Source organism: Sorex fumeus, unplaced genomic scaffold, assembly GCF_029834395.1.
Source record: "Sorex fumeus unplaced genomic scaffold, SorFum_2.1 ptg000034l, whole genome shotgun sequence".
Taxonomy (NCBI): Eukaryota; Metazoa; Chordata; class Mammalia; order Eulipotyphla; family Soricidae; genus Sorex; species Sorex fumeus.
The window spans coordinates 40,469,210-40,485,738 of record NW_026606091.1 but is presented as its reverse complement, the minus strand read 5'-3'; the positions used below and the strand labels follow the sequence as shown (position 1 = coordinate 40,485,738).

General features: G+C 42.8%; 1 protein-coding gene across 2 annotated transcripts in view; it reads right to left on the bottom strand.

Annotated features, from left to right (window-relative positions):
* FKTN (fukutin) overlaps positions 1 to 16,529 on the bottom strand; it is a 100,934-nt gene that overhangs the window by 55,799 nt on the left and 28,606 nt on the right. For both annotated transcript variants that reach the window (XM_056117334.1, XM_056117333.1), the window contains exons 8-9: positions 12,356 to 12,489; positions 9,165 to 9,292 (exon numbers count right to left, since the gene is read on the bottom strand). In XM_056117334.1, coding sequence (XP_055973309.1) covers positions 9,165 to 9,292; positions 12,356 to 12,489 — 262 coding nt within the window. The remainder of the gene's footprint in view (positions 1 to 9,164; positions 9,293 to 12,355; positions 12,490 to 16,529) is intronic.

Genomic DNA, 16,529 nt, shown 5'->3' with positions numbered 1-16,529 from the left:
GTGACACCAATAAGTGCATATGGATAAGAATATGATCTCTGAAGTGATAAGATCCTACGCATGATTTTGAGCTCTATTTTTTACTTAATTTCCGCATTATAAAATAAAATTGGCATTAGTAAGAGCTCCCTTAAAATTATTCTGAGGGCTAAATAAGCTGATACATATGAAAGCATGGAATTGTGCCAAGTATACTCTAAGTATTCAATAAATTAATTTATATTATTATCATTTTCATTACCTCTCAAACATCTGGCTCCATTTATATCAGTTGATTCAGAAAGGAAGGAAAGAAATACGGGGTGGGGGGTGGAAAGTGGGGGGTGATGGAAGGGAACCTAGGGACATTGGTGCTGGGAAATGTACACTGGTGAGAAATGGGTGTCAGAATACTCTATTACAAATCTAGTCACAAACAGCTTTGTAGGGTCTATCTCACAGTGATTCAATTAAAAAGTTAATAAAAAAAAAAGAAAAGAAATAACCCAAATAAACCTCATCTATAAAACTGTGAAGTTTGAGTAAAAAACTTCACATTCTGGAGGTATAGTTATTATATTCATCACTTTTAATTACTGGTGATTTAGACTTGAAGAAAAAAATATCAGCAATTCAGACAAAAGTCAAGGATTGAATTAATATTTTTGGTAGAAGGAATGTACTTAGATAAAGGTGTGTGATAAACTGAGAACTGAAAATGGAATGAATATGAGACCTAGGAAGAAAATGTCTGCCCAAATAGTAACTAATACAGGTTATATAAAATACCTATTTTTGTACTGATATTCAGAACATAGCTTAGTAGCTATATATTTACTATTGGTATTAATACACCAATTACGTTTCAGTGTAAAAACAATATTCTGAAGACATGCAGAATAAAATTCTGAAAGAGGGAATATTTTCTAAGTTCCTAATCAAGCATTAAAAAAAAAAAATCACTCGATAAGAGAAAGAACACATGGAGGGTGCGGGATCCCGGAGGAAAAAAAAAAAGAAAAAACAGGTTCCAAAAAGAGCCAAGTTCACCCGCAAGTTCCAGATGGAGTAGGCGCCGCATCTCGCCTCCCCCAGATGGAACCCCGGTGACCAGAAGCCTCTACAAACACAGCTCGAGTATGCGGGAACGAGGACTTTTTCTCAAATCTGCCGGACTACACCTCCCAGGTAACCTCTGATTCCGGAAGTCATGCCCACAGCCCGTCCCCCAGCGCCATCTTTGAAGCCTTAAGCATAAGAGAAAGAACACATGGAGGGTGCGGGATCCCGGAGGAAAAAAAAAAAGAAAAAACAGGTTCCAAAAAGAGCCAAGTTCACCCGCAAGTTCCAGATGGAGTAGGCGCCGCATCTCGCCTCCCCCAGATGGAACCCCGGTGACCAGAAGCCTCTACAAACACAGCTCGAGTATGCGGGAACGAGGACTTTTTCTCAAAACCGCGCGGCCGCGACATCTCTCTATATACAAAGTGATCAATGAGAAGTAAACCACCCAATCTTTCTCCCTGAAAGTCAGAGTTAAGTTTGGAGCACGGCCACAGCCCCAGAAACACAAGGACTTAATGCAGAACCCAGCAGCTTAGAGCAGAAAAGTGAAAGGACTATGCGTTAATCCAGGCCATCAAGTCTGCCGGAGGGGAAAGGGTGTTGCCCCATTCGCCCTCTCTTCTCTGGAAAGAAGGATGGCGGCCGCATGGGAGCCTTGTAGACAGCAGGTATGAGCCGGGGGTGTGGGGGCGACTAAAACCTCATGGGAAGGGGGGCGTTCCGGTCCGTCCTTCACGCCCTACCGAGGTCACCAGTTGCCCCCCACGAGCGGCTCTCCAGCACGGCCACAGCCCCAGAAGCACAAGGGCTTAATGCAGAACCCAGCAGCTTGGAGCAGAAAAGTGAAAGGACTATGCGTTAATCCAGGCAATCATTTCTGCCCAGAGGGGAAAGGGTGTTGCTCCCTTCCGCCCTCCTCCCTCTGGAAATAAAGATGGCGGCCACATGGGAGCCTTGTGGACAGCAGGTATGAGCCGGGGGTGTGGGGGCGACTAAAACCTCATGGGAAGGGGGGCGTTCCGGTCCGTCCTTCACGCCCTACCGAGGTCACCAGTCACCCCCCACGAGCGGCTCTCCAGCACAGCCACGGCCCCAGAAGCACAAGGACTTAATGCAGAACCCAGCAGCTTGGAGCAGAAAAGTGAACGGACTATGCATTGACCCAGGCCATCAAGTCTGCCGGAGGGGAAAGGGTGTTGCCCCATTCGCCCTCTCCTCTCTGGAAAGAAAGATGGCGGCCACATGGGAGCCTTGTGGACAGCAGGTATGAGCCGGGGGTGTGGGGGCGACTAAAACCTCATGGGAAGGGGGGCGTTCCGGTCCGTCCTTCACGCCCTACCGAGGTCACCAGTTGCCCCCCACGAGCGGCTCTCCAGCACGGCCACAGCCCCAGAAGCACAAGGGCTTAATGCAGAACCCAGCAGCTTGGAGCAGAAAAGTGAAAGGACTATGCGTTAATCCAGGCAATCATTTCTGCCCAGAGGGGAAAGGGTGTTGCTCCCTTCCGCCCTCCTCCCTCTGGAAAGAAAGATGGCGGCCACATGGGAGCCTTGTGGACAGCAGGTATGAGCCGGGGGTGTGGGGGCGACTAAAACTTCATGGGAAGGGGGGCGTTCCGGTCCGTCCTTCACGCCCTACCGAGGTCACCAGTTGCCCCCCACGAGCGGCTCTCCAGCACAGCCACGGCCCCAGAAGCACAAGGACTTAATGCAGAACCCAGCAGCTTGGAGCAGAAAAGTGAACGGACTATGCATTGATCCAGGCCATCAAGTCTGCCGGAGGGGAAAGGGTGTTGCCCCATTCGCCCTCTCCTCTCTGGAAAGAAAGATGGCGGCCACATGGGAGCCTTGTGGACAGCAGGTATGAGCCGGGGGAGTGGGGGCGACTAAAACCTCATGGGTCGGGGGGCGTTCCGGTCCGTCCTTCACGCCCTACCGAGGTCACCAGTCGCCCCCCGCGAGCGGCTCTCCAGCACGGCCATGGCCCCAGAAGCACAAGGACTTAATGCAGAACCCAGCAGCTTGGAGCAGAAAAGTGAATGGACTATGCATTGATCCAGCCCATCAAGTCTGCCGGAGGGGAAAGGGTGTTGCCCCATTCGCCCTCTCCTCTCTGGAAAGAAAGATGGCGGCCACATGGGAGCCTTGTGGACAGCAGGTATGAGCCGGGAGTGTGGGGGCGACTAAAACCTCATGGGAAGGGGGGCGTTCCGGTCCGTCCTTCACGCCCTACCGAGGTCACCAGTTGCCCCCCACGAGCGGCTCTCCAACACGGCCACGACTCCAGAACACAGAAACCAATTTCTTAACTATCTGACTTTCAGTAGAAATACTTCCAGGGTCAATAGGTAAAATAGCAGAAATCCAAAACCAACATTTAATTCCTGAACCCAGCTGTAGAAAGCAAATCACTTCAAAATGCTTTTTCAGCATATCTGATTTGGGGGTGGGGGGGGTAAACTCTAAATAATAGTGGCGAATCTTTTATTGAAACAATCTAATCAAAGCGGATAGAGTGTTAACTAGAATTCATCTGCCTCACAGGGACGGGGAGGGGTGGGGGGTGGGGTTTTATTGGGGTTCTTCATGGGAAAAAATAAGTATTGGTAAAGGGAAATGTGTTTGATATTTGCATGACTGAGACATAAACCTGAAAGCTTTGTAAAAAAAAAAATAGCTATCAAAAAAACTATATTAAATTTTATTTGTAAAACAAAATTATTCAATCTGAGAAGTTTTATCCAGAAATATTTCCTCTTTCATGCTTTAATTTTATTGAATTATTGTGAGATAGTTATAAGCTTTCACGTTATAAGCTTTTCACGTGATCCCAGAGCACAGAGCCTTGAGTAAGCCCTAAGAGTAGTTAATGAATCCAGCATGCACCATAGAATGAAATGAAACAGTGACCTTAGACTTATGAAAATTGATGTTAGAGATTAATAAACTCTATCCATAAAGGAAGTTCTGTGTTGAACAGTGGCCAGGTGTACTAATTATGTTATTGTGCTATTGGAAGTAGCACAGAGGGATCAGAGCTTTGGTGTAGATTATTTTCTTAGTGACATAATATACCCTTTGTAACATGGTGAGGCCCTGTTCTTAGGCTCTGGTTAGCTGAAGGATCCAAAGAGCCCAAAGTGGCAAAGATTCGAGACTTTGTCCCTCCCTTGTAATCAGTCACTGTTTTCTGCTTTTGTTCTTTTATGTTTAAGTTTGGGGGCCACATCTGGTGATACTCAAGGTTTTTTACTCCTGGATCTGTGTTCAGGGCTCATAACTGGTAAATCTAACCAAGGTCAGCCTTACTCAGGGCCAGAGCCCTACCCACTGTATTATATCATTGGGGCCTTATCTGTTTTTACCTCCTGAGCAAAACTGAATCTACTCTTACAAGTTGGAGGACCTCCCATCCCCCAACCAACTGATTTGCATGGTTGCTAGGTCCCCATTGTTTGGTCACGGGGCCCACCCCTGGGTTCTGAGTGGTCCCCTGGGGACCACTTTATACTTCACAACAGAGCTAGGAGCTCTGTGTGAATATGGAGATTAGGCAGAGACCTAGTCTGCTTTTTCAGTTATTTTTGTGGTATGATGTGATAGTGATTTTTTACAGGCTGAAACATGCCTCAGATAATCCCCTAATTCTCATCACCCTTTGGTTATGGGCAGGGGTGCTGTGTTTTACCGTGATGACTTGGCTCACTCTAAAGGCTTTTCTACATGGAACGGAACAAGGAGAAACCGTGGATGCCCTTCAACAACCTCAACAAGCAATAATGTCTCAACCCACCAACTCCCTGGGAAGGACAACCAGGAAGCTGAAGCGATCGAGCCCAACTTCTGAACGTTGCCGCCGTGGTGCGCGCCGGCAACAACCCTCTGCAAGGAGCCCGAGACAGCCCCGCCAGAAGAAAGAAAACCCGGATGGGACCGAAAATCCCCAGCAGCTGGGCCTAGATCTCGGAACAGTGAGGAATACGGAAGAAGACATACAAAAGGAACGGGAAGAGCTAGAAAGCCTGCAAAATATGATGACCACGATGCTCACTAAGGAGAACACCTTAAAGGCAGAGATTGACCTCCTGGACAAGGAGATATCGGAGCAAAGAAAGAAGCAGGAAGTCCGAGACCACTACTTGATGATGGAGAGCACACTCTACGAGAGTAAACAAAGATGCCGCAAAATCGAGGACAAACTGTTCAGCTCTACAGTCAAGATCAAATCCACCTACCAAGCCCGCGTCCTCTACCAGAAAAGGCAGGAAGACCTGTGCAGAGAAATCAGCGACCGGACCTTGGCAACCCGCAAAGAAATCCAGGCAGAAATCAGAAGAAACCAGCAGCACTGGATGTCGGCGGTTCTGGCCCAGAAGGAATTGGAGCAAGTCAAACTCCGGCTCGCGCACCTTACCACCCGTTGTGTACGTTTCCCAAGGCGTTAAGACCTTGGCCCGTCCTGGAAGCCCCCAGAGGCTCCTGACCATCACCCTGATAAGGACGCAACTTGAGATCCCAGCGGTCCTCCACTCGACAGTTCACTCAGTGTCCGTACCAACACCGCAATTGGACACCCCAAGACACACACGGTATAACATCTGCCTGTGTATAGGTTCAAGGAATTTTCAATATCAACGGTTCCTCAATGGACGGTCTCCTCAGTGTCCCTGACAACACCGCATTTGGCACACCTGTTCAAACCACAGAATAACCTCTGTGTTACCGTTCAAGGAATTTTCTTTCTGTTTAATATAGGCCCTGATAAGTTATTATATAATATAGGTAAAATAAATTGAAGTCTTTTATTTCAAAAAAAAAAATCACTCTATATTATTAAGCTTTTCTAAGAACAGACTAGACATGAATAAAAAGCGGAATATTATAAATATAAAAGAACTTCATACTAGGGCCAGAGAGACAGTACAGAGTGTAAGCCACTCACCTTACACATAACAGATCCTCAGAACCCAATAAGCTCTGAGCACAATTAGTTGTGGTCCCACAAAAAAAGCCGTTAGACTAGATTTAAAGAATTTTTCTCCCCTTTAGGAAGAGTAGTGGTGGAAATACTATAGCTCCTTAAAGTAAATAGAGCTGAAAAGAATAAAAAAAAAATGACATATGGCTGGGGGAATCTTCCAAAGAAACGACTCTACACACCCGTACCCTGTTCTTTTCTCTGCCTTTTAAGGTCATGGTAACATGATAGAAAATCTGGGACTCACACCATCTGTCCAGACAGTTCTATCACTGCTCATTTCTCTTGTTAAATAATCAGAGCACTTCACACTTCCAAAACATTGCAACTCTAAAGAGCAGTTAAAGCAGAATGAAAGAAGCCTTTCCTACCCAGACATGTTAGAAATGAAGATTTCTCCAGATCATGCTGGTGAGAAGAAATTCAAGTCGTAGAGAGAGAGTTGAAAGAACAAAAAAATGATTACAAGTCCTAGAAATTACCTTTTAAAAAAGAAAAAAAGGTGACATTTAGATATGAATTCTTTAAGAATAGATACAGGGGCTAGAGAGTAGTATAGGGGTTAAAGGTGCTGGCCTTGCACACAGCTACCCTAGTTCAAATCCTGGCACTGCATAAATGTTTAGAGGACACCCCCTACCCCCACCTCAGAGCACCACAGGAGTGATCCCTGAGCACAGAGCCAGGAGTAAGCCCTGAGAGCTGCTACAAAAAACAGAATGGATTTGGCAGTTTAATACTGAAATAATTACACAGGTTTATAAATCAATAAATTTCTCATTAGACTAAGAGGAGCAATAGTGTTTTACTACTATTAGTACCAGCACAACTACCACAGTCACAACTACCACCACACCACTAACCCACGACCAATATTACCACTACCATCACTATTACAACTACTCTCATCATTGCTACTACTCCTAGCAAAATAGCACCTAGTAACACAAAACCCAAGATACGTTTAATATTCTTCAAAAGCATTTTTTGTCTATTAACTTAAAGCCATTCTATGTTGAAATTTCCATTATTACCCTTATTTTACTTGAGGAAGCTGAGGCACAAGGGGTTTTCTTTCCTATCTCTTCTTTCACCCTTCTGCTCTTTTACCCTTCCCCTTTCTCCACTCCCCTTCCATACTTTCTCAGAACTGAGTACAACCATCATAAAGGAGAACAGTTATTCTTTTTGTTTTTGTTTTTGGTCACACCCTGTGATGACCAGGGGTTACCCCTGACTCTGCACTCAGAATTACTCCTGGCAGTGCTAGGGGGATAAGGGATGTTGGGGACCAAGCCATGTTTGGTGGCATGCAAGGCAAGTGCCTTTCCCATTTATCTCTTCAAGCCCAAGGAGAACAGTTATGCTAGATTCATCTTTATCTTTTTCTGTCAGACTCTGACTAAGAGAGCACTGGGGGCGGGGGGGTGGGAATGCCTAAAGTGTCAAAAATAATACTGCATTCCATCAATTCTGAGACCTTTTCTCCCTGATTATTCTGTGAACCATGCATTTTATTATTACCTTTTCATTAGGAACACATAAAATAATGGGGTATTTTATAAATCAAATCACCTTACATGTGACAAATATGGTAACTTAAACCCAAAGAGTATCCATTATTTAAGCACTAGCCTATGTTGAAACTATGTTAAAAGCAAAAGCCAGGGGGTATAGTGCTGCCAGCAGGTCAACCTGTACCTAAAGGGCAAGGGCATCAGCAGCTTGATGGTGTCTTCAGACTTCCTGATACCCCAAAATTGCCACTGTGCCTTTGACCAGACCCCAACAACTTGGGACCAAGTTTACCAAGAAATTAAATGGCAAAAAATTAGGTATGTGGGAGCCATGGCCACAAACCACCTCGAGCTCAGCTATACAAGCTCATTTATTGACCTTATTTCAAAGACCAATAGATAAATGGCAAAAGAGATCAAAAGCCACAGTTAATCTTGGACCTGCCCATGGCTGAACAGACCAGGGTAAATTGGAAGGGGGAGGGTCGGCCTGGCATCTGCCCAAGCAGAGACCCCGGCAGCCACTTGCTTCCACAATCCAAAATCACCGCCATAACCCTGTCCTGACTCCACCATCTCAGGACGGACCTCACCTCACCTTTCATATAATCTGCTGAAAATTCAAGTGTGCGGGTTTTGTGACTAAAATCTGCAGGCTTTCTCAGGGTCGGGATGGACTACCTCCCTCCCATCTCCCTGTACTTCCTGAAGCTTGGCAGTCACATCCACACCCCAAAGCTGTCACCCAATTAAAAAGCTACTCCAGTCTTATCATCCCAATAAAAATACCAAATGCCCTGAACAAACACCATGATCTCTTAGCACCTGCATTGCAAACCATAATGCACAAAAGGAAAAGGAGAAAAAGAACAAGAAGGAAAGTGCCTCCAATAGAGGGAGGCTGGGGGCTGGAGAGTAGGGGGATGGTGGTAGGGAAACGGGGGACATTGATGGTGAGAAATGTACACTGGTGGACAGATGGGTGCTGGATCATTGTATGACTGAAACCCAACTATGAACAGCTTTGTAATGGTCTGTCTCACGGATATCCAATTAAAAAAAAAAAGTAATGTGGAATTCATGCCCAATTCAATCAGCTTAATCAATGGCTGAATAAACAGCCATACTCCTAAATAATATATATATGTATACATATATATATATTATAAAAACCCAGAGTTAGCTTAGCATTCATGGCCTCACCCCAGTTCATTATGAATTTGCTCACTTAAACTTCACTTCTAACTTGACAATCTCTTTACTGACTCTTACCCGTTATATAAATTATAAAGCTTCTGTAGCCCTGCCCTGGTAGCCAATCATTTTTTGGTTTCGATTCTGAGTGTGAATTTTGTGTTTCTTGTTTTGGTTTTATCTTTCTTATAACTAAAAGGTTTCTAGCCACAAGTCTCTAGATGGACAAACTCAGAATACTTCCTCTCCCTAGATTTTATTAAAAAGCAGTATCCATTTCACAAACATAGCCAGGATCTATAGGTAAGCTGAGAAAGGATTAGCTGAGAATAGAAATTGCAGTCTCTTTTTTTTTTTTTAAAAAAGATATGACCCTATCTCTAATTTCTTTATTTCTCTAGTCCCACTTGTAAATACTTAATTGATTCATACTTAAATTTTTTTCCTGTTCTGGCTTGAGTGCCTCCATTCCACATATGGTCAGACTCTTCATAGAAGAAAAAAACATCAAGTTTTACATCATCTTTTCCCTGGAAAGAAAGTTCCAAGCTGTCCTCCACCTAGAAGAAAAATAAAAAAAACCTTCACAGATTTAAATAAAATCTTTTTAATTAAAAATATTCTTATATTTTAGAGTTGGGTAAATAGCTCAACAGGATAGACTACATACTTTGTAAACAAGAGTCCAGAACTTGATCAATCCCAGGTACTGCCCCAAGCATCACTAGGAGCAACCACTCAATACTGAGTGAGTAGCTTTTAAGCACTGCCAGGTAAAATTCAAGTTGCCCTCCCCTTGTTCATCGATTTGCTCGAGTGGGCCCAGTAACGTCTCCATTGGAGACTTTGTTGTTACTGTGTCTGGCATATCGAATACGTCACGGGGAGCTTGCCAGGCTCTGCCGTGCGGGCGAGATACTCTCGGTAGCTTGCCGGGCTCTCCGAGAGGGGCGGAGGAATCGAACTCGGGTCGGCCACGTTGGCTGCGTGCAAGGCAAACGCCCTACCTGCTGTGCTATTGCTCCAGCCCAATACTATTTTTTACACATAATATTAACTATAATAACTATATATTTTTTAAAACTTGAAACAAAAATTCATATATATTAGTAGTATCCATCATTTGATTTCTCTCTAAAATCCATATAATGTTACTTTATATAACTGACAACAACTGAGTAAAGTATATACAACAGTAAATATTACCACTCTGCGTAACATCCCTGATCTCCTATCCTACTAATAATGGAAGAAAACAAAGGAAAATTATTCCCCTTATTAGCTAAGTAAAACTACCAGAAAATGTCTCCCATTACAGTCAATAAATACTCAAAGGTGGCATTTTAGATGTGTACATATAGTAGGTAATTATATTGTGTACATTAAAAAAGAATAAATAAAAGTTAAGGAAGAGTCATTCACAATAGTCCAAACACAGAATCAATCTAAGAGCCCTAAACTGACAAAAGATAGAAAAAGAAGTGTGGTATTTAAACTCGTGGATCACTGCTTTCCCATGAATAAAGATAACTCAGGTGACCATGCTAACTGAAATAAATAAGGGAATTACTAAATGGTTTTGCTCAGATGTGGAACGTAAAAATTAAAGCAAAAAAAAAACCCAAAAACCCAGCAACCAAACAGCGAAAACTGTAGTGGTTACCAGAGAGAAAACGGCGGTTATGGGAGGAATGAATAAAATGATATTGTAGCAGTTAGACAACACTTTTTTTGGTGGCAGGTACAGAGCTCTATGCTATACCTGGATTTCTATGGTATTGTAAACTAATGATAAACCAAATTCTATGAAAGAAAAAAACAAGCTGAAGTTAAGTCACCCATAAAACAATTCTAAGATCACTAAATTAAAAAATCATATAGAGGCAGGATACATAGCTCAAAGGCCTGGAGCACCTGCTTTAAATGTGAGTGTCTTGAGTTCAGTCCCTAAGCACCACCCAGGAGCAACCCTTTAGCAATGAATGGCGACTACCAGGTGTGACCCCAAAACAAAAAAGGTCCTAAGAGAAAACACAAGAGTTAAGGGGCATCCCTTGCAGAAGTACAGCCCTGTTCATTTACTGATTCCACATGGTACTTAGAGAATCACCAGGTGCAGCACTGAATGTCCCTGCACACCACCAGGGTGACCCAGGTAACCAACAGCATTTCAGGGCCCGAGCACCACATCCTTGGGTCCTTGCATTGAACTGCTGACCTGGTTGGCTTAGTATCGCCAGGCGAGGCACCCAGATCTCCTGAGCACCATTCGGAAACCCCCCAACTAAATAAAAACACTCTTAAAATGACAGAAGAAAAAAATCTTTAAAATAATTATTTCCACTGGGCTTGAAAGCATCTGTCTATTATAATACTAATCATATAATAACTATGGGTTTTTTCTCCTCCCAATTAGTCCTCAAGGATAAGGACTGTAATTTATTCATCTTTTTTACAGGTGCAGAACACAGGCATAAAGTGGTGAGAAATGTTCTACTACTTTAATTTTAAATTCATAGAAGGTATTATTAAGTTTTTTTTAATAAACTGGATTATTATGATGAAGGAAGCAATTTTGTGGTGATTTAAACATAGCTCTGCTTGATTTATAGGAAAATATCTCCCTAGAAAAAGGGAATTAAGAGTAAGGTGATTGCAAGGAATCATGGAAACAGGGTGTAGGAATCAAATTGTCTAAAAGGAAATTTCATCTAAGTTACAATGATCTGTTTCTAAGTGATCTCTGAGAAATTTGTTTTGACCTAGATAAAGCAAAATATGAAAGAAATTCAAGTAAGCATGTTTTTAAATTTTTAAATAATTGTATATTTCTAATTTTTAACCATGATAATATCTCTGTCTAAGTCAAAATAAATTTAAATGATTCATAAAAAAGAATATAAGGATAGAATGTTACTTATAATATTGCTGTATATTATATGTTATAGGCAATCTAATGGCAATAATTTTATCATAAGAGATCAGCCCTTCGCTTTGGGCAACAAACTTTTGCCATACTCATCCTACTCAACATTAGTGATAAAAGGTTCTTAACTATCTTGTAAGGTGCTTAATATAAACCTTTCCTTTTTTGTTTTTGTTTTGGACCCTACAGAGTAAGGTCAGGGCTTACTCTGGCTCTTTTCTCAGGGATCACTCCTGATGGGGCACAGGAAACCATATGGGGCTGCAGGGATCAAACCCAGATCAGCTCCATGCAAGGTATGCACGATCTTAGCAGCCCGCTGTATGATAGCTCCAGTCCCTATAAACTTTTAAGACATAGGGCTGTGGAGTCAGGATACAGTAGATAGTATAGCACTTGGGGGCATATATTTGGCATGTGCCTAACTTGGATTTGATTCCTGGTACCACATGGTTTCCCAAGAATCACTGGATGCATCCCTGGAGACCCCCAAGAGCCACTAGAATTAACCTTGAAGATCCCCAGCACTGCTCTGGTGGATCAGGTAGCAGGGCCCAAGCAGCATCACATCCTCCATCCTTGTGATACAGACTGCTGGGCTGGCCCACGAATCACACATGGGGACCCAGGGTCTCCTGAGAATGATTTGACAAAAATATATGGTACGTAGGAGATAACTCATATTTTTATTACTGACCTTCCCAAATTTGTGTTTGAGTGGAAGTCCTGCATTTTGAAATGCTGAAATAATATCAGATTTGTAGTCTTGTATAAAAATTCCTAGGTCAACATCTTTACTGTAAGGAATAATGTTGCATTGTCGATACCACCCTAAAGAGGAAGAAAAAGAATAAGAAACTTTTTTATTTTATTATTATATCATTATTTGAGTTTTGGGTCACACCCGGTGATGCACAGGGGTTACTCCTGGCTCTGAACTCAGGAATTACTCCTAATGGTGCTCAGTGGACCAGATGGGATACTGGGAATCGAACCCGGGTCAGCCGTGTGCAAGGCAAATGCCCTACCCACTGGACTATTGCTCCAGCCCCAAGAATTTTTTTTTTAAAAAACCTAAGTTCTGGGGAAAAATATTGTTATAATGAATATGTTTAAGAGTGGATTTCATTTCCCAGGGTTATATGTGGGTGCTTTCCTTCAATCATTTAAAAAATTAAATCCCTTATTTAAAAAAAATAAATCACATAGGTCTAGAAGAGAGCCCAAGTGCTAGAGTACAAGATTAGCAGAATAGCTTGTTCGATCCCCGAGTCCACCTTGCATCCCTTCCCTGCCACATCATCACTACAGGTAGTCCTGGTGACCCCTGAATATCGTAGCACTGGCTAGAACACTAATCTTCACTGCAGAGCAAAACATCACCAAGTGTGGCCCTGACTCTAACCCTGCCGGGGATAGCCCCTACAGAAACAATAATAAATTCCCAAACTAATGTCCACAGTTAAGTTAGCCACCGTTAAAAAACTTATCTTTCATCTTTTTCTACTAGTCTGAACACTCATTTTTCTACTACTCTGAACACAAACATTCTTATTTGTGGATTTTAACTTCTAAATAAATTGTTATCTTTTAAAATATTATGAAACTATCCATTTAAAAATGTTAAGTTGGAGTCAGAGAGATAGTACAGCGGTAGGGCATTTTCCCTGCACACAGCCAACCTGGATTTTATCCTCAACATCCCACATAGTCTCCCAAGCACTGCCAGAAATAATTCCTGAGCAGAACCAGGAGTAACCTCTGAACATTGCTAGGTGTGGTCCCCAAATCAATCAATCAATAAATAAAAATTTTAAGTTACTATTGATATTTCAATTAAAAAAGGTTTGAGAAGTTTAATGATAAACCTTTTAAGATGGAGGCTACTTAAATTATGCTTTAAAATATAGTTTAATTATTTTTAGTAGATTGATATTGGCACTGGAATTTCTATGGTTAAACCACATTTAAGGGTGGGCCGCTGCTGGCACTAGCCAACATCAACCAGTACTCCTTTCCTGAGCAGTAGTTTGTAGAAATGAACAGCCAGCTTGCATGTGATGGGCCACTTATAAAAGAATAGCACTGTAGCACTCACTTGTAGCACTGTTGTCCCATTGTTCATCGATTTGCTCGAGTGGGCACCAGTAACGTCTCCATTGTGAGACTTGTTACTGTCTTTGGCACATGGAATACACCACGAGGAGTTTGCCAGGCTCTGCTGTGCGGGTGGGATACTCTTGGTACCTTGCCAGGCTCTCCCCGAGGGGCGGAAGAATAGAACCCGGGTTGCCGCGTGCAAGACAAATGCCCTACACATTGTGCCATTGCTCCAGCCCATAAAAGAATAGTACCCATCTCAATTTTAAGCACAATTAAAAATAATTCTCGGTATTTTACTATGTATCTACTTCACAACTAGCTACTAGTATTGTTCTAAAAATTAATTAATACTTAAATATTATCAAGGATTACTGGATCTCCCCTACTATCCTTCTAATCTTCCATGCAATTTTTTGTTCTGTTTTGGGGCCGCAGCCAGTGTGCTAAGGGCTTACTCTTGGCTTTGCATTTAGGGATCACTCCTGGAAGCCTTGAGGGACCATATCCAGGGATCAAATCCAGACTGGCTGCGTGCAAGCAACTGCCCTACTTGCTGGACTAGCTCCCTGGCCCCTGAATTATTTTAAAAGTAAGTAACTGTCAGCATTTATCGTTACTGAAATTGCTACTAGTTGATACTGTTTGCAATTCTAAATTTCATTTCAACATAGATCTTTGGAGGTATAGGACAGGATTCGACCTCCAGTGTGAGAAGAACACTATAATATATCAATGAATTTTTAAAAATCCAAATGTGTTAAGGAAAGATCCTTAAGAATGGAAGGCTCTGAGGGATGGGAAAACTGAACGTGGCTCAGAGTTGTGTGCTTTGTATGTACAGGAGCCTGTTTAAATGCACCATAAACCCCACAAAGCGCCCCCAAGCACCAACCAGTGTTATTCTGGAGGCCCACAACACTGCTGAGCGTGAGCTAGGTGATCCAGGAAGGTGAGATAACTCTGGTGGTCCCTAGCATTGCAGGGACAAACTTGCATCACATCCTCCGGCCCTAGCATTGAACCGTCCAACCCAACTGGCCCAATACTGCTGGGAGTTGTCCCTGGGTCCTCTCAGCACTGCATGGAAGCCCATAATCCTCCAAAGAAAAGAAAAATGGAAGGCTCCTTGAATATCATCTAACCCAACTCTGTCATTTTATAAATTCCTTTGAATCAAGAAAATCATGGGGCTAAAATTCAAAACAATTAAGGACAAATAATTAAGAAGGAGTTTTGATGGCCCAATCCACAAAACAATTTTGCTCCCATAAGTTAAACTTTAAGATATATATCATAAATATGTGGAATGTACCCTTACTGGGGGACTGACTCTAGCTTCAAGTTTTTTGACAGGAAAAATTATGTAAATTTTCCAAGGTTTAATGTCTAGGACAATTTTCGAGAACATATGATATGTGAGCATACTAAAATGTGTTCAAATATATCTATGTTTTATATGTACCAATATAATTATTAAATTACTATTATATTGTAGCACTGCACTGTCCTCCCTTTGTTCATCAATTTGCTCGAGCGGGCACCAGTAACGTATCACAACAAATTGTGAGACTTGTTGTTACTGTTTTTGGCATATTGAATACATCACGGGCAGCTTGCCAAGCTTTCCGTGCGGGCTGGAGCGATAGCTCAGCAGGTAGGGCATTTGCCTTGCACGCAGCTGATCTGAGTTAGATTCTTCCACCCCTCTCTGAGAGCCTGGCAAGCTACTATTATATTACTAATGGTCACTATCACTGTCCTCCCGTTGTTCATCGATTTGCTTGAGCGGCCCAGTAACTTCTCCATTGTGACAATTGTTACTGTGTTTGGCATACCGAATACGTCACAGGTGGCTTGTCAGGCTTTGCTATGCGGGAGAGATACTCTCGGTGGCTTGCCGGGCTCTCCGAGAGGGGCAGAGGAATCGAACTCGTGTCGGCTATGTTGGTTGCTTGCAAGGCAAACGCCCTACCCACTGTGCTATTGCTTCAGCCCATTTCTAATGGTAATAACATTATATTTATATTTTCATGCTTGAGTCTCTTGAATTAGACATTTACATAGCAACCTTATAAGAGCAAGAGAATTAGCTTTTGTATGCACTGTAGCACTGTCCTCCCATTGTTCACTGATTTGCTCGAGCGGCCCAGTAACGTCTCCATCATGATACTTGTTGTTACTGTGTTTGGCATATTGAATACATCACGGGTAGCTTGCCAGGCTTTGCCCTGCTGGCGAGATACTCTCGTAGCTTGCTGGACTCTCTGAGAGGGGCTGAGGAATCAAACCCGGCTCGGGCGGGCCAGCTGCGCACAAGGCAAATGCCCTACTGCTGTGCTATCACTCCAGCCCAGTTTTTGTATAAATAGTTATTATCATGAAATAACAAGTGCAGTTATAATTAACTATAGCTATAAATAAGAATAGCACAGCAGTAGGGCATTTGCCTTGCACACAGCCAACATGGCCGACCCGAGTTCGATTCCTCCGCCCCTCTCAGAGAGCCCGGCAAGCTACCGAGAGTATCTTGCCCGTGCGGCAGATCCTGGCAAGCTACCTGTAAGGTACTCGATATGCCAAACACAGTAACATGATGGAGACGTTACTGGGCCCGCTCGAGCAAATCGATGAACAATAGGAGGACCGTGACCGTGACCATATAAATAAGAAGGATTGATTAAAAATAGAGCAAAGTTTAAGATTCAAATAATTATAAGTTTAAAGAAGTTTGATCTTATGGACAATAAGCTGCGATCTAGAAATCTTTC